This window comes from Quercus lobata, chromosome 7, assembly GCF_001633185.2.
Source record: "Quercus lobata isolate SW786 chromosome 7, ValleyOak3.0 Primary Assembly, whole genome shotgun sequence".
NCBI classification, from domain to species: Eukaryota; Viridiplantae; Streptophyta; class Magnoliopsida; order Fagales; family Fagaceae; genus Quercus; species Quercus lobata.
This window is the reverse complement of record NC_044910.1, coordinates 3,952,595-3,971,857: the sequence shown is the minus strand read 5'-3', so window position 1 is coordinate 3,971,857 and position 19,263 is coordinate 3,952,595. Positions and strand designations below refer to the sequence as shown.

Sequence of the window (19,263 nt, the reverse complement as noted above, 5' to 3'; positions counted from 1 at the left end):
CATCACTCATCATCATCCAACACAACGGTGCTTGGATCCTCCTCCATAGGCATTGGGCAAACCGATGCAATTTCTACAATCCCATTCAAAATAAAATGATTCGTAAGTATTGAGCAAATAAATAAACAATTGATATATCATATATACAACAAACAAAATGAACATCTATTTACCAGTGTCAATCTCAAAACTATCCATATCCTCCACATTATCCATGCACTCCCGAAGCTTTATTGGTCTTTTTTTCTTTGCATCCTTCAACCAATTTTGGGTACAAATAAGGGCTTCAACTGTATTATGAGATAGTGAACTACGGAACGAATCCAAAACACGCCCCCCTGTACTAAAAGCAGACTCGGATGCAACTGTAGAGACAGGAATAGCCAACACATCACGGACAATTTGGGAAAGGACTTAGTATCTAGAAGAATTCATTTTCCACCACATCAAAATGTCAAAATCTTCCACATCAGGGTCCTCAGAAGATTCCAACAAATACCTATCCAACTCAGATTTGCTTTCCACACTGTCCTCGTCCGCCAAGTGTTGCTTAAACCTATTATTATAACTTTTAATGCGATCAAACAATGAAGCATTGCCAACACTTGGCCTGGAGTCCCTAGACAATGAAGCACCACTACCACTAGAACTCGAAGCTCCATTTTGACCCACTCTTTCCACATACAACCTCTTCAATGCATCCCGAACCTTAGAGCTTATTGCATCCCCCTTGTCCTTTCCATACCACTCCCTAAACCAAAACTTCACATACTTCAATCTATACCTTGGGTCAAGAACAACTGCAATAAAAAGCATCAAATTGATATTATCCATACTTCCCCAATACTTATCATATATTTTTTTTCATCTCTACCGCCATACTCTTCAAAAATGGATCCCCATCAACACTACATAACTGTTGCAATTGATCTTCAATGCTAATTAGCTCATTAAAGTATGTATTAGAAGTGACAAACAAGGACCCAGAAATCTAAGTGTTGCCTCATAAAATATGCCTAGAAATTTCACAAAGGTCTTGACATTTTCCCAATCAAGATAGTTAGGAGGACCAATAGGCTTTTTCCCATTCCCATCCATTTCACAAAAATAAAGTTTGTAATGCCCATCCTCCTCTTCCAACCTATCAAATGCTCTTACAAATTTCAAAGCACAATCTAACATGAGATAAGTGGAATTCCACCTTGTTGGCACATCAAGGGACATCAAACATTTGGCTTTGATTTTCTCATTTTCAACACATTCTTGAAACTTCTCAAAACTTGCGGGAGAGGCTCTCACATATCTCATCGCATTTCGAACTTTGGCAATTGATTCATGAATGGACTTCAACCCACTTTGCACAATCAAATTCAAGATATGCGCACAACAACGCATATGCATAAACTCACCACCCAATATGCTACTATCTCTTTCTTTTGTTTTTTTCTTCACATAATCAATTGCCATCTCATTAGAACTAGCATTGTCCGCGGTGATTGTAAACAACCGGTCTATACCCCACTTCAACAAACATGACTCAACCGCTCTACCTATGGTGTCCCCTTTGTGATTAGCTATGGGGCAAAAGTTCAAGATTTTCTTTTGGTAAGTCCAATCCCCATCAATGAAGTGTGCGGTGACTACCATGTAGTTCAAGTTTTGTATGGATGCCCAAGTATCCGTTGTCACACAAACCCATTGCCCAACAAAAGCCCTTCTCAAAACATCCACCTCACTGGAATAAATCTTCATTCAAGCCCTTGCAATGGTAGTGCGATGGGGAATTGGAAACCTAGGCTCAACTATTTCCATAAATTCTTGAAAGCCTTAATGCTCCACAAATTTAAAAGGCAATTCATCAATGACAATCATCCTTGTCAATGCCAACCTTATCCTCTCTTCACTATAATTTGCAACCACTAACACATTTGAACCATTTTCCCCTTCTCTCTTAGCTTGGAAAGACAAAATTTTTTACTTATCATCACGAGGAAAAGGCCACTTCTTACACACCTTCATGTGTTGCAACATGCCCGAAGTACCATTTTTCTTACCATGACATTTATATTGATTTTTACAATACTTGCATTGAGACCTAGGATTATTGGAATCAGAACCCGCCAACTTAATGAAGTGTTGCCATACTATAGACGGGTCTTTACCACCTTGTTTAAGTGATAGTGGGGGAAGTGATGCACCAAGTCCAATTGGTGCTGCAGGTTCAGGTGGGTTAGGGTTAGCACTACCAAGACTAGAAAGAGGTGGGTTAGGGTCCCCAGGTGCACCAAATCCAAGTGGAGCATCGACATCCATCTAATAAAAAAATTTCCAACCAACAAAAAAACAAAGTATAATTAATCAATTTAGTTACAACAATAACAAATTAACAATCATTAGTCATTACTCAACAATTCATGTCATTAATATTAACAAGAGATTTATTATATTGTTCCCAATATAGATATAAACTAAAAGCTAATTTTATATATATAAACTTAAAACAGTTCTTACTAAGTACTAAAAATTTAAAATCAAAATGCTGAATATAGTGAGTGATTAGTGATTATCTCTTCGTGAATGATTGAAAGCGTGAACTCTCTCAATCTCTATCTCCCTCAAAAATTAAAATGCTGAAAAAAAGAAAGAAAGTTAGTACTTAGTAGACTAATAGTTACTATAAACTTACTAAAGTAATAACTAAGACTAATGACATAGTTAAGACATAGTTATACTTTATACTGTTACTATAAACTTACTAAAGTAACAACTAACAACATAATTATTTTATGTAAGCATCTGTATATATAATATTATTATTATTATTATTATTATATGTGTAATATAAGCCGCTACAGTACAAACAGCCAAGCCAACCTTAATAGTTAATATTATATTATCATATATATAAGCATCCGTGTATAATATATAATGCTACAAACTCCCAAACAGCCAACCTTACACTGTGTATTACTGTATTATATATAATATATAATATAATATTATATTACTTGGAGTTGGACATGATTACACTGTGTATCCAGCTTTGTGTAACAGCCAACCTTATATATAATATATATAATATTATATTACTTGGAGTTGGACATGATTACACTGTGTATCAGCTTCGTGAATGATAAAACTTTCAGGCTGCTTACATCCATCCAACCTTACATATATCGAAGTGTAAGCAGCTCACATTAGTCCAACTTGGACCCCCTACAAAATAGAAAGACACAATACAGACACAGTCACACTCACACAAGCTTTGCTTTGAGAGACACAGTCACACAGCAATGGCAATAAAATCATTCTTGCTTTCAGCTTTCCCAAACAAATGAAAATGAAAAAACAGTAAAACACGAAGACAAACTACAAAACTGAAAACACAAATAAGCTTACGGCTTACCGGTGTTCTGCGTCAGCCGAGACTTGAGTAGAGAGGTGAGAGCGAGAGAGAGAGTTAAAAGATACTGAGAGAAACATACGAAACTTATATACCCCTGTGAATCTGAAAACCTAGATAAAACGCACCGTTTTGCCTTTTTTTTTTTTTTTTTTTTTTTTAATAACACCCATACATATGAATACGATGTCGTTTATCAGCTTCATTAAAAAAAAAAAAAAAAAAAAAAAAAAAAAAAAAAAAAAAAAAAAACAGAACTACAGAACAAATTGTGTATCGGTTCAGTTCGGCCACAGCTCGGTTTCGGATTTGTCAATCCGGTGATTTCACCACACCGGCATCGGAATGGAGGATGAAGTCCGAACGCCGGCCTCGGCTCATTCGGTCGGCACAACAGTCGGGACGGTGTCGTCGGCGCCGGTCGGTTGGGTCTGTTCCAGTGAAGTTTTGCACACCCCTAATCACGACTACCGCTCGGAGAAATAAGAGTCATTATAGGGGGAAGTTCGACAGGCCATTCGTCCAAGTCTAAGAAAGCATACTTAAAGGTGGTGCAGAGCGTCCAACTTTTTGGATGATCACCAAGGACAAGGTCTACGGACGAGCAAGCGATCACCTTCACGGACGAAGATATTGAGAGAATTCATCACCCTCACGATGATGCTATCGTCATCACCTTGCTTATTGCCGATTACATAACCAGAAGAGTGCTAGTGGACAACGGAAGCTCGACAGACATTTTATATTACCCAGCTCTTCAGCAGATGAGGTTAGGACAAGACTAGCTCCGTCTAGTGAACTCCCCCCTGGTAGATTTTGGTGGAATGAAAGTACAGTCTATAGGCACTATTTCATTATTAGTGGTAGTAGGGGCATACCTGCGACAAATCGCCAAGGACGTGAACTTTCTCGTGGTAGATTGTTCATCCTCCTACAATGCCATAATCGGAAGGCCAACTTTAAATAGTTGGAAGGCTGTTACGTCCACCTACCACCTATCAGTCAAGTTTCCAACAGAACATGGAGTAGGGCAAGTGCAAGGAGACCAACTAGCAGTAAGAGAATGTTACCTGGCCATATTGGCCATGGACGAACAAGTTCAAGCCATGAATATTGAAGAAAAGAGAGTTGTAGTAGAGCCTATCGAAGTATTGGAAGATATTTCCTTAGATGAAAATAACCCTGAGATGTGTACCAGGGTCGGAGCAGATCTAGAAGAGAAGATTAAGAAGGACCTCCTCCAGTTTTTGAAGAAAAATATTGATGTGTTTGCGTGGAGTCATGAGGACATGCCAGGTATAGACCCTAGTGTTATTACCCACTGTCTAAATGTATGTCCTTCCTCCAAGTCAGTGTAGCAAAAGAAGAGGGTGTTTGCCCGTGAGAGAGATGATGCTATCAAAGACGAGGTTCAAAAGTTGATGGTGGCGAAGTTTATTCGGGAAGTGTACTATCCAGATTGGTTGGCCAATGTAGTAATGGTCAAAAAGGCAAACGACAAGTGGAGAATGTGCATAGATTTCACTGACTTAAACAAAGCTTGCCCCAAGGATAGTTATCCGCTGCCACGCATTGACCAGTTAGTAGACTCTACTGTGGGCCACAAGTTGCTTAGTTTCATGGATGCTTTTTCTGGATACAATCAGATAAGGATGGATGAGGCAGACTAAGAGAAAACATCATTTGTCACCAGTCAAGGCTTATTCTATTATAAGGTGATGCCATTTGGCTTAAAGAATGCAGGGGCAACATATCAGAGATTGGTCAACTACATGTTTCGTCCGCAGATTAGGCGGAATGTGGAAGTCTATGTAGATGACATGCTGGTGAAGAGTCAGGACGAGGGAAGGCATCTAGACGACCTGCAGAAGACATTTGACACACTGAGACAGTATCACATGAAGCTGAATCCTAGCAAAAGTGCTTTTGGAGTATCATCAGGGAAATTCCTTGGCTTTGTGGTCTCCCACAGGGAAATTGAAGCGAATCCTGATAAAATTCAAGTAATACTAAACATGAAGCCTCCGCAAAATACTAAAGAAATCCAATCCCTCACTGGACGAGTTGCTGCACTTAACAAGTTTGTCTCTAAAGCCACTGACAAATGTTTGCTATTTTTTAAGGTTCTTAGAAAAGCATTCGAATGGATCGATGAGTGTCAGAGAGCTTTCGAAGATCTGAAGGCATACCTTACCATGGCTCCGTTGCTGAGTCCGTCAGTGGTGGGAGAGGAGTTGTATTTATACTTAACAGTAACCCCGTATGCTGTGAGCTCAGCATTGATAAGAGAAGAAGATAAAGTGCAAAGACTTGTATACTATACGAGTAAGGCATTAAGGGGAGCGGAAGGACGGTATCCACAAATGGAGAAATTAGCCTTTGCATTGATCACCGCTTCCAGGAAGCTGAGGCATTATTTCCAAGCACATGTCATTAATGTCATGACAGATCATCCGTTCAAGAAGGCAATGAATAGACTGGAAGCTACAGGACGATTGATCCAGTGGGCTGTAGAGCTCAGTGAGTTTGACATTAGATATCAACCAAGGCATGCCATAAAAGCACAAGCGCTAGCAGATTTCATTGCGGAGTTTACCCCAAGTCATGATAAGACAGAAGACAGTAAGAGATGGGTCGTCCATGTGGATGGTTCGTCTACACGGCATGCAGGTGGAATTGGTGTGGTCCTACAATCCCCATAAGGAGACAAACTGAAACATAAGGTTCGTTTGCAATACCAAGCAACTAACAATGAAGTCGAGTATGAAGCCCTTCTTAAAGGGCTAGAATTGGCTAAGTCTGTGGAAGTCAAGTCTATACTTGTTTTGGGGGATTCTCAGTTGATCATGGGGCAAGTAAATGGGATGTATAAAGTAAAGGAAAAATGGATGAGGAAATACCTTAGTAGGGTGATGCACCTTATGAAAAGATTTGAAAAAGCTGACTTCGTTCAAATCCCAAGGGAGGAGAATGTGAAAGCTGATACCATAGCAAAAGAAGCCTTAACAAATGAATCTATGGACGAATTTGATGAAGTTCAGTATATGCCAAGTATAGATATCCCAGAAGTACAACAGGTGGAGAGCAGAGGAAATTGGATGACCCTAATTATATCATACTTGAAAGACGGACGACTACCAGAAAAAAAGGACAAAGCCAGGAAGTTGAGAGTGAGATCAGCTAGGTACATTCTTATGGACGAAGTGCTATACAAAAGAGGTTTTTCTCAACTTTATCTTAGATGCTTGGCTCCGGACGAAGCAAACTATATACTGAGAGAGGTTCATGAAGGAGTGTGTGGCAATTACTCAGGAGCCAGGTCACTTGTCCATAAGGTCGTCCGTGCAGGGTATTATTGGCCAAACATGCAAGTTGATGCTAAAGTATACGTCAAGGTCTGCGACCAATGCCAACGGTTTAGTAACGTCCCCAAGCAACCATCAGAGTACCTCACCCCGATGATGGCACCATGGCCCTTTGCATAATGGGGACTAGACATTTTGGGTCCCTTTCCTCTAGGCACAAGGCAGATGAAGTTTCTAGTAGTGGGCATCGACTATTTTACTAAATGGGTGGAAGTAGAACCGTTAGCAAATATCACATAATAGAATATAAAAAATTTTGTGTGGAAGAACATTGTGTGCAAATTTGGAGTGCCCAAGGTATTGGTGTCTGATAACGGACGACAATTTGACAATGCACTCTTCAAGGACTTCTGCGTACACTTCGGAATTCAAAATCATTATTCCTCACCTGCACACCCCCAAGCCAACGGCCAAGTTGAAGTTGCAAACCAATCCTTATTGAAAATCATCAAGACTCGACTTGAGGGGGCAAAGAGAGTATGGCCAGACGAGTTACCAGGTGTTCTATGGGTGTATAGGACCACAGTGAGAACCTCTACGGGGGAAACTCCTTTCAAGCTAGCCTATGGAAATAAAGCAGTCATACCTGCAGAAGTACATATGGCCAATCATAGGGTGATGATGTATCAAGACAAGGATAATGAGGGGCATCTCCGTTTGAACCTCGATTTGATAGACGAGGTAAGGGCAGATGCAGAGCATAGGGCAGTAAAGTACAAAAGTCTCATGGATAGGCAGTATGATGCAATAGTGAAGCTAAGACATTTCAACATAGGAGATCTTGTCTTGAGAAAGGTCTCTTTGGCAACCAAAAACCCAGCACATGGGAAATTGGGCCCAAATTGGGAAGGACCCTACAGAATTATCAACTGTAAAAGGCAAGGATCCTACTACTTGGAGGCCCTGGACGAGAAAAAATTGGAACATCCTTGGAACGTGGAGCACCTGAGAAGGTACTATTAGTAAAAGTAAGCCTGGGCGAAGTGTTACTATGGACGAGCTTGGACCTTGTCCGTCTACTTACGTTCTACTTATGTCTGATGTTGTTTTTGTTTGATGCTACTACTTTATTATTTATTATGTTGTGTCATGATTATGGACGAAGTTATGGAGTTTGTACTTATTAAAGAAAAAGGCATTAGTATGCATGTGCCTTATCTGTAAACGGTATTTATGTTATGTGCAAAATGTTGTGTGAATTTTAAATCTCCATGTTGTTTTCGTCCTAGCTAACCCAGAAGGGGCCTAAAAGATTCAAGACGAACAAATTCTCTGGATGCAAAGATGTAACGTCTAAAATTTTCTTGAGTAAAACAAGGAAAAAACTTGGGCACACTCGTCCAACTCATGGACGAGGAAAAGCCTTATAGAGCATTTTCATCCAAATTAAAGGCAAGAATCAAAAGCCAACTGAAACAATCCAACCTCCGGACGAGTGAAAAGTTAGGCAAAAGAAGTTGGATAGTATGTAGAATTAGCTTGTAAGTCTTGAGACGAATAAAATTGAATAAAAATACTACCTGCAAAGACGAGTTAGACTAAAATAATATGAAGAATATATATATTTTCGCCATGGATGAGCCAAAGCTGGAGTTGATATAAATAATGGCATAACAGCACTCGTCCATATAGAGAAAATAAACCTTCATTCATTTAAAGGGTAGATGTCTTACGTCCAAAAGCCCTTGTTAAGTCAAAAAATTGAAATGATTGTTTAAAACTCTGTCCTAAAACCACGGACAAGGCAAATGTACTTTGGTTACATAAAAAGGTCCCAAAACAGAGGACCAAACAAAAACCAAATAAAAGGAAAACAAATACAAAGATTGTTTAAGAGTGAAAGTCTCGTCCTTAAGAAGAAGGAGCATTGGCATTGGAGTTTTCTTGGGGTGGTTGAGTGCTGGCATCGTCTTCCACATTGATGTCATCAGAGCCGGTCTGAATAAGAGAACTAGTGGCAGTAGCAAGGTTAAGTTTGATTGAGCTAAAGTCAACTTTAGGGAAGTTCTTAATAGCGTCCATTCTAAAGTCCTCAAAACCAGCTGCATAATTACGATCTAGGGCGTCCGTGTACACTTTGGATGACTTGAATTCAGCCACAGCGTCCTCTCTTGTCTTGGAGAGACGAGCACTTAGCTTGTCGTTCATCTTTTGCAAATGGTCAATGCGAGTATCTTTCTCCAGTGCATCAGTCCTTAACTCCTCGATCAGCTTTTTATGCTCAGTGACTTCCTCCTGAGCTTTTGCAGCAGCCCCAGCCCATTTTTTGCAGTTGGCATTCACTTCTTGAATCCTCGTCTCCAACAAGATCCTCGTCTTGTTCGGTTCTGTTGCCTGTCTGGATGCCGCCATAAACTTTGACATGGCCTATAAATAGGTAAAAAACAGAGGATCGTTAAATGAAGAAAAGTTGTTAAATGAACAAGGATGAGAAAAGAATATTAACAAACCTTAAAGAGGTCATGGACGCCAGAGTGCTCAAACTCCTTTAAGCCCATGTTATAACACATGCTTATGTCTTCGTCCAAAACAGCCATCTGAAAACGCTCCCAAGCTAGATCTTCATTTTTAATGATGTTTATAGAGGGCTGGGACGAGCCAGGCACAGTTGACTTGGACAGAGGAATCATGGTCGGTGTGGACTCAATCGGAGTGGACGAGTCCACATCAACTATTTGGATGGAAGGTTGAGACTGGGGAGGTTTAGACTTAACCACCTTGGACGAACCGTGCTTCACTCTTTTGTCTCGATGACTGGGGAGCCCTTCTAAATCAATGTTTTTTGGTAAGAACTTTCTTTTATCCCCAGCCGTAGGACGAGCTTGTGCTTGAACATCAGGACGATCCTGAGGCTCAGCCTCAGGACGTTTTCCCTCACCCACGATTTCTTTCCCTTTGTTTTCTTTCATTGTTGACATTCCTAAAATGAGATAATAAATAGATCAGGAATGTATAACATAGAATTTTCAAAAAAAAAAAAAAAAAAAAAACAAAAACAACAAAAAAACCCTTAGCTTAAAACTTACTTTTGCACATAGTAACCTTGTGTGCAATGGCCTCGTCTGATGGCTCAGGACCCAAACCCCACTTGGCAAGACGTCTAAGAGTGACAAGAGAACGAAAACTCCTGTATGTATGAAGACGAACCCTGTGGACGTGGTCACGATGAAATTTGCTTAAAGATGGACGCTTGGCGACTTGGCGGCTACAACACAATGAGTAAACAAGGTTAGAAATTGCAAACAGATCAAATAGAACGAGAAAGATAAACAAGGAGAAGGGACGTACCTTCAGGACGAAGGTTCCCTAAGTCCCCAGTATAAGGAGGAAAGGGATCCCTGCCAACGTCCACAGGGTTCCTTGCTCAGAAACCAGAGACAAAGATGTATTCCGTCTTTCATTTTCTATCAGACGAAGCTAGGGACTTGATTAACCTACAATTATTCCCCCTAGCAGTGAACTGGTAAAAACCCTAAGATTGACTTATTTTAGAAGGTTTATAACAATAAAGGAACTCGTCCACAGTGAGAAAATGATCCCCACCAAAAACTTCCCTCCACAAAATTTGCATGGAGATAACTAATCTCCACGCATTAGGATTAAATTGACAAACATCTAAGCCTAACTTGACTAACAATTCTCTAGCAAATGCATTCAATGGAAACCTAAGGCCACCCAGGAAATAAGCTTCATAGATGCCTATTCCAAAACGAGGATTACAACACCATTCCCCATGGACGGGCAGTCTAGGGTTGAACTCGTCCGGAATTTGATACCAAGATTTAAGATTATTCAGTCTTTGTTCATTCGTCTTAGAATGAACGCCTATTACACAACTACAGACGGTCTCCTCCTCGTCCGTCGGATTAGACAGAGGGACACTGTACGAAGAGCCAGCTTGAGAGCCAGAAGCTCTCCTAAGTGCTCCTGGACGACTTCAATGGGAAACCCAGGGGCCCAGAAGAATAATTCTCATCTGTACTTCTCCACTAACGGACTCCTTAACATTAGGAACAGTTATTCAACAGATAACCGTTCCACACATGTTATATAAGCATTCTTCGATGAGAAGGTAAGGCATTCAGACATTATATTTTCAGAAGTCACTTCTTTCTTACAGAAGATTCCAAATTCGCTAACTTCACCAGAGGAGGACTTTTGGCCGGTCCCCACCGGTCTCTTCTGATCTCTTATTTCTTATCTTTCAGGCCCTCAGCATCATCACTATCCGTGCTATTCAATCCACTGATTCTTTGATCGTTATCAGTTTACTACCACTTTTATAGAAAATGTAAAAAACTATAAAAAAAATCAATTGTTTTTTTATTTTTTCATAAAATATTTCTAAAAATATTTCATAAACCAATCTTTTTAAGGCAATTGTTAAATTTTCCTAGTAAATAATATGATTAAAATTACATGTAAATATTCATTTGAGTTGCGTTTGGGTTTTGATGATCAGCCGGCTTTTGTTTAAATTTTCTTTCGTTACTGGGTCCGCAAAAAAGAAGCTTATTTGTAGCTTATTTCTTCGTACGTTAGGTATTGTTTTTGGTAAAAAGGCATTGTTTGTAGGTCCCACCTTTTGCTTTTTCAATATTAAGTAAAAGGAAAATTACAACTTACTCACTTGTCATTTGATCAAAATTTAAAATGCCTACTTGTGGTTTGAAATTTGACACTTTACCCACTTAAGGTTTTACTAAAATTTAAGTTGCTTACTTGCAGTTTGAAATCTCATGATGTAAGTGTTCCCCTTGATTCGTTTTTATCTTATTTGATCTTATATTTTTATATACATTTTTTTTGTGTTTTTAGAGGAAAAAGACATAAAAGTGGAGCAAAATTACAAATTTAGCTATACTTTTATGAGACGTGGGTTATGAAATTCTAAGTGAGTTAATCTTAGGTGGTAAAATGTCAAATTTCCAATTACATGTAACTAACTTAAATTTAGGCCGAACCATAAGTTGATAAGTTGTGATTTGCCCTTAAATAAACTAGATATATGTACAAAAAGACAAAAAGATTAATACCTCCTAACCGTTACATGGAAAAGACAAAAAGATTAAGAAAATAGCTGTAACAGAAGCAGTGAAACATTTCAGTGCAGTAGTACTTAGCTTAGCTGGTCTCCAAGAAAGGAGTAATCTTTGCATTCTTCCAAGGCCACAGTGAAGAGCAAGAGACATAAAGACAACATAGGCACTAGTACTGAAGTTTTAAACACAAACACCAACAAAGGCCAAGCCAAAAAAAAAACACCATGATCTTCTTCCACACCAACCCCATCACCATTTTTCTCTTTCTCACTTCTCTCATTCTCTCATCCCACCCCTACAGCTTCTCTGCAGCTTCTGACTCTGAAGTGGGTATGTTTTCTCTTTCTCTAGCATATAGCTACCTTTTATTTATTTATTATTTTTTTTTAAATTTTAGTTATGACTTATGAGCAATGCAAACATATGATTGTCTCACTTCATCTTCAAGGTCTCTTCTAAGGATTTTGCTGGTTTTTATTAGTTTATGTTTTAGATTTGAAGAATGGTTTCTTTCAATTGTCTGCATAGACACATACAAAGACAAAAAATCCAACCTTTTCTTTTTGGTGGAAGTTCTTTCTTTAATCAAATCACATTTTGATTAATGATGGCACTGTGATCAACACATTCTGGCAATTACATGTATGCCAGATTACATTATACTCTTCTCTTTTCTTTAATGTTGCTGCAAGTTAGTTTTTTTTTCTTCCGAAATTCTGATTCAAATGTCTTATTTGCTTAGATCACATTATCGGAAAGTACTATTTTAATTAACTCTCATGAAATTCGATTTTCCAGACAATGTGAAGTATGCACTCAACTGTATTTCTTACCAACTAACAATTAATCTCATTATGACAAATCCTCCTTGTCCAGGATTTTCACTAAAACCGGTCAACTTTTTTAATTGTTGATTACCTAGGCTATCGATTAAGACAGTTGTCTCCTTGATTATTGCAATCTAAATATGAATGTGATTGAAATTTTTAAGCTACTCAGATCAGATGCAAATTATTTTAATAAAAAGATGAATTTGTTTTTACAGTAATTAGTACTATAGTGGCACCACTGTCACATACACAGTTATTTAATTATATATATATATATGTTCTGTTCTTGCTTTGTAATTTTTATTTTTTATTTTTTCGGTTTATGCTTGAGAATAAAGTAAGTATTAGCTTCTTTCCTTCTTGTTGCATCGGTTCCAAGTGATAAGAAAAAAACAAGGAAACAATGTTAGAATATTAGGTTTGTTTCAGCACTTTCTGAAAGAAAGTCAAACTTTTTATCTTTCCAATGTTATTTTACTTGTCCCAGGATTGCCTGCTCTTCTTTTCTTTATGTCTGAGAAAATAAGATTCTCTCTCTCTCTCCACATTTTTACTTCACTTTCTTTGTAAGATTTTATCTTTAAAGATACAGATGCATTTGGATGTTGGTCATTTGCATGACAATGGAATATAACATTTTGCTTCACCTAGTAATGGAAGGACTATTGAATTCACCATATGTTAGCAAATGGGACTGTTATTAGTACTTATCAACCATCCTATTTAGGATATGGGAGAATAACAATTGGTGAGTGCTACATTCAGAAAGGATGAATAATTTCCTTCAAAATGATATGGAAGATAAAATGGGAAGTCTAAACACACTTGTAACCAGTTCGAGCCAGAGTGTAGTGATGTAAAATCATAATATTCAGATCATGATTACTTCAATCACTGTATTTGAACAATCTTTTCATGCCTTACAGATGATGAAACCCCATTTACTTACACCGAAGGAACTGGTAAAGGGCCAAAGAAATGGGGCCAAATCGATCCCCATTGGAAAGCTTGTGGTAATGGGAAAATGCAATCTCCTATTGATCTTCTGAACAGAAGGGTGCAGGTTTTTCCTAGCCTGGGGAAATTAAAAAGGGATTACCAACCAGCTCCGGCTGTTGTGAAGAACAGAGGACATGACATTACGGTAAGCTGCCAGCCTGCCACTGAAGCTATACTTTGTTATCCTTTTTTCAGGGTTGTGATATTTATTATGTACCAATTCAGTTCATACTTGCAAGCTTAATCTAATGAATGCTTGAGTTGCATACCCCCCAACTTGGACCATTTGGAAACAGGACAGGTTAATCATTATGATTAACCTATTCTGTTTATAGAAACATGCATCACATGGACAAAATATATGATCCTTCTAAATCCTAAGCTTTAACTCCTTAAAGATGTAATAAACACACTCATACTTGCATGTGTGTGCACATGTACACACACACATATACTCTGATGACAGTTTTGTATTAGTCATGATAAATCATTTCCATATAAATGGGTAATAGATGTACTAAATCAGATGAAAACTATTGATTAATTTATTATCTCAAACGGATGTTTCATCAGGTGATGTGGAAAGGGGATGCCGGAAAAATTAACATAAATGGGACTGACTACAAGCTGTTACAATTTCATTGGCATTCACCATCTGAGCACACATTCAATGGATCAAGGTTTTTGTTTGCCTTCATTTCACATTTAATACATCTATGGGCTAATTGATTTTTGAACAACCCAGTCCATACATTGCTTTTGTACCCATACAAAATTCTAATCTTCTATTTTCAGGTATGACTTGGAGCTCCACATAGTTCATCTAAGCTCTAGTGGAGAGATAGCTGTTGTTGGAATTGTTTACAAATATGGCCACCCTGATCCCTTACTTTCAAAGGTATTTTGATGGTTTTCTATTCATTTGCTCTTTGAGATCCATTAATGCATATGAATGTGTGCACTATTTACAGTAATGCATCACATTTTTTTTATTAAATCCATAGTTAGGAGATGGATGTTATTGGAACTATTATAGATTTGGCCCCCTGGCCCCTTCCTTTCAATGGAATTTTTAGATGATTTTCTCTTTCTGACTCTCTCACACACACATGCATATAGACTTGCGTAATATTTTCGCACATAAGTATTATTCAGATAAATGCATACTTTTATATATTAAATGCACATAAAAAAATTACATGCATGCATGATCTTTTTAAGTTGTCAGTACAGTAATGAACATAGAGCTCAACACATAATTAAGGGACTTAACATGACAAAAAATGCCAAGAATTTCAATTTTGAAAAATTCATTTGTGTATTGTAATAGCTGCTTGACATTTATTTCAAAGACATTTTCACTACACTTGAATCATTAGAAGAGTAGTATTCTTCATGAATTTATCAATGTCCTAGTTTTAAGTGTGATTATTTCTTCCTACAAATTTTATTGATTATTGATTTCTTTATGCCCTTCCCCCTTTTTCTGAAGCTGTTCCACCACATAAAGTCAGTTGGAAAAGAAGAGAGAGTTTTGGGGATCTTTAACCCAGGAGCTATTAAGTTTGGGAGCAGAAAGTATTACAGATACATTGGTTCTCTTACAGTTCCTCCCTGCACTGAGGGTGTCATTTGGACAATAATCAAGAAGGTCCTTCACTAAGCACACAATTTTCTTGACCAATAAATGCAATATTGGTTTTGTTTTCTTTTTCTTCACTCCACATATGCACTTTCCAACATACAACTTCTCTTTTATAGGTAAGGACAGTTTCAAGAGAGCAAGTGAGAGCATTAAGGGAAGCTGTTCATGATGTAAGTGTTTCTGAACTGGGATAACATAATTTTGATTAAATACTCCACAGAAATTAAGGATATGCAGGACTAACCTTAAGGAATAATGATATAATTATAAGCTTTTGTTATTAAAAAAACATCTGAATATGAGTTCCAAATCTCACCTAAGCATTTCAGGCAATTTTTAACAAATAGTGTATTATAGCTAATTGGCAAGTTATTGCGCTAACCTTGTCAATACCCCCCCCCCCCCTTCCGCTGGAAAAAAATTGTCAGATGCAAGATGATTTTCAATATAGAATATACTAGTTGATTTAATTAACATGTCTTTTTGGCATTGAAATCTCTGGAGTGGATGGTCCAATACAAATATACATCCAATATATTAAAGAAGTCTAAAGAAGGCATTTCAAAGTAGGAGTGGTTGCCACCACCTGCTTTTTAGAAGAAGTCATAATGGCTGTTCTGAGATTTGAAAGATAATTCCAATTATGAAGCTTTATTCTTGACCAATATAGTAGTCTTTTACTTGAAGCTAGGCTTTTGTCTTAATTTACTGAAACCCTTACGGCTGATGTTTGGATAACTTTTTTTGCAAAGAAAAATTATAAACAATTAATAATTAAGTTGCTTTCAAACTAAAAACCAAAAAGAAAAGTGGTAAGCCAATCCATAACGTGCCTTCTGTTCACTTTAGTATGTATAGTATTTAAAAAAAAAAGTTATTGGTATTACACATGCACCCAATGGGTTTTGAACCCAATGAGAGAAGGAAGTATCAGTTGAGCTATAACTCATAATATATATACTCGAAAATTATAGAATACTTCGAGAGTACCATATATGTGTACTCCCTCTCTCACATGAATTGTTGGTCCTATCATAAATTTAATTAATGAGACCTACTATTATATGAGAGGTAGAAGTACACAATTATGGTACTCTTAGGGTCCGTTTGGATATAGCTGAAAACTGAAAATTGAAACTGAAAAACACTATAGCAAAATAAATTTTAAATATGTGAATAGTACTGTGGGACCCATTTTTAATGAAAAAGTTGTTGAAAAGTGAAATTTGTGGGTCTGTGAACAGTACACGATGTGCACTGATTGACTGAAAAAAGTGAGAAAAGTCAAACTTTGAGGCTACTGTTCATTGAACAGTGCATGAACAGTAGCCGCAAGTCTCACAAACGCGTGAAAAAAAAGAAAAAAAAAGAAAGGGAAAACGCATATGCAAACGCGCTGGGTTTTCAGCCCAATCCAAACGTACTTTTAGAGTATTCTATAATAACTTGAAAGTATGTGGACTGGATCTTCTATTACGTTTACTGCTGGTCTTTGGCAAAGCTAATTGTGGCACTTCATTTGAGATATTTAATGCAAGAACGAGTAAATACATTAGTCATAAAGCAAAGGAAACTTTTACAGAATCAATTTTCCTCTAAGACTCTAAGTGCTGGTTCACTTTAAGTTAATGTGTTTGTTTTGTTTTTACCAAGGGGAATTTGATTTTTGCTTTGTTCTTTTTCCAGGGATTTGAGGCAAATGCAAGGCCAACTCAGCGATCGGGTGACATAGCAGTTGAGTTTTACACACCAAAAGAGAATGGAGGTTCTACTTAGGTTTCTATAATTTGAAAATAAAATTAATACTTGAAGAACCACATAACTGCCTTATCTCCAAAATAAGAGATTTTTATACACACCAACTAGAACACCTTCCCTGTGTTTAGGGATTTTTATTCTCAATACAAAGAACTTGTTATGCGCACGTTCGGCGGGTAAAAGAAATAAACATCCAAGAAGTGACATTTCTGGTTTGTTTTTAAGTTAGTACTACACCATTTGAAATATGAAATTAGGAGCACTTTACCATGTGGTTCATACATACATCGTTACCATTATTGTGTGTGTCTTGTTAAAGAGTGACAAAACAAGCGTAGAATATGGACATGCAATATTGTGGCAATCCATGTAGCATTGCCCTTTAAAATTTGGTTAAAGTGTTTTGGTCAGCTTGTATCCCTACTTGTTTGTAATTGCTAATAACACAAAAACTGAGGCAATAACGTAAATTGTTTGTCAACAAAAGGGCATTCATATGGGATTAAGCACAGAAGAATGCTTTTTACTAATGTTTGGGTCAACTATCAATCTTCGATATTGTCTCATTAATAGGACTTTAAGGACTTTTATTAGGATAAAGTTAAGCTACAAAATTGATTGTAGCCTAAGGCTACAACTTTGTTCATTAAAATAAATAATACTACATATTTTGAAAATTTAACCGTTGAATTGTATGTTCTTTATACTCTTAATACACATGTCAAATTTTATATCAATCGGATATTATATACTATAAGCTTATATTTTATGCATAATTTTAAAATACAAAAGCTTACAATCTAAACAATTTGTTGATGGCATAACTATTAATCTTTAATTTTCTAGAAATTTTGCAAGTATGGAGAATATAAAAAGAATATGTAATCCAATAGTGGAATTCTCAAAATTCACCACTAATAAAAAGATATTAAGTAAGGTTGTAGTTTTAGACTATAACCCATTTTTTAACTAAATTTTGTCATTTTTATTTTCTTACATCTATTTTTTCATATCCACTTTTATATTTTAAATGCGGGGATATTTTTTCCACTTTTTAAAATGTGTACATTTTTGTATCAATTGTAGACGTGTAAAATAATAAAGGTAAAAGTGTGTGGGAATATTTTCTCATGACTATAATTAGTGGGTTCTAGCTGATTTATGTAGGGAATTAACCTGAAATTCCCAAACTTGTGAGAAACAAAGAATAGAGAAAACACACACCAAAGAAAAATAATCACACGCACAAGACAGTATTTACGTGGTTCAGCAATTTGCCTACGTCCACAGAGTTGCAGGGATTTCACTATTATTAGGAAAAAATACAAGGTGTGGCAGTATAGTTTTTTCTCATTCTAAAAAACGACAACAACAAAACCCTAATCACCAAAACAATGTTTTTCTACATCCTGCTCCCAAACCCCCAAGAGGCTTGTCCATAAGCGCTACGGCTTGGGCTTGTTGGCCCAAGCCTCCGCTCCATGGACTAAGCCTCAGAAAATCTCCCATTTCGGGTTGGGTCAGATCGTCAATCGGATCAATCACAACTAGGCTCCACAAAGCCCAACAGTTTATATGGTAAAGTCTTTTATCCCTAGTCCATGTTGAAACTAAGGAAGAAAAAATGTCTTAAACCTGTGACTAAAAACATTTCGTAATCCAAAGAATGATTCCATAGCTCATTGTTTAGTAGCTGAATAACTTGAATGGGAAAACATATAGATTGAGAAGCTTGTTAACAAAACATTTACATATGAACATCACTGTGATATGGGTGATACTTGTCAACGCAAATTATTTTAAACAGTTTTATACACAATCCAAAAAACAACTAAAACGATGACTTAAAGTAAGAAGTTTTATATAAAGAATGCTTATAGAATCTAAACTCAATTAAAAATATACATTAAAATAATATCTCGGAAAATATGAGCAATAAGTTTTTTTTCAAAAAAAAAGTCAAAAGTTTTAGTTTTATATATATTAGTCAATGTCCCCGTGATAAGCGTGTACAATTCATTTTGAAAATTTTAACAAGAAATTATTTATATGGCTCATATATAATATTCATTATATGTTATAATAATTTGGGAATAAATATTTAGACACAAAATAAATTTTTTCAATGCATTTGAAATAAAATCATTTATCAAAATGGAATTTATCGTTCTTTATATCCCAAAAATGATATTTGATTGATTATATACTAGATTTTACATTA

At 36.8% G+C, this 19,263-nt stretch overlaps 2 protein-coding genes across 2 annotated transcripts; one reads left to right on the top strand and one right to left on the bottom strand.

The window, feature by feature from the left end:
• Positions 1-414: 414 nt before the first annotated feature.
• Positions 415-1,647, bottom strand: LOC115951410 (zinc finger BED domain-containing protein RICESLEEPER 1-like). The gene is made up of 2 exons (XM_031068628.1): positions 978-1,647; positions 415-800 (listed from the first exon to the last, which is right to left on the bottom strand). The coding sequence occupies exons 1-2, from the start codon at positions 1,645-1,647 to the stop codon at positions 415-417; spliced, it is 1,056 nt and encodes a 351-aa protein (XP_030924488.1).
• A 10,215-nt stretch (positions 1,648-11,862) lies between these two features.
• On the top strand, positions 11,863-17,269 carry LOC115953939 (alpha carbonic anhydrase 4-like). The gene is made up of 7 exons (XM_031071771.1): positions 11,863-12,140; positions 13,567-13,784; positions 14,213-14,319; positions 14,435-14,537; positions 15,132-15,290; positions 15,401-15,454; positions 16,971-17,269. The coding sequence occupies exons 1-7, from the start codon at positions 12,035-12,037 to the stop codon at positions 17,058-17,060; spliced, it is 837 nt and encodes a 278-aa protein (XP_030927631.1). The 5' UTR covers positions 11,863-12,034; the 3' UTR covers positions 17,061-17,269.
• Positions 17,270-19,263: the final 1,994 nt, after the last annotated feature.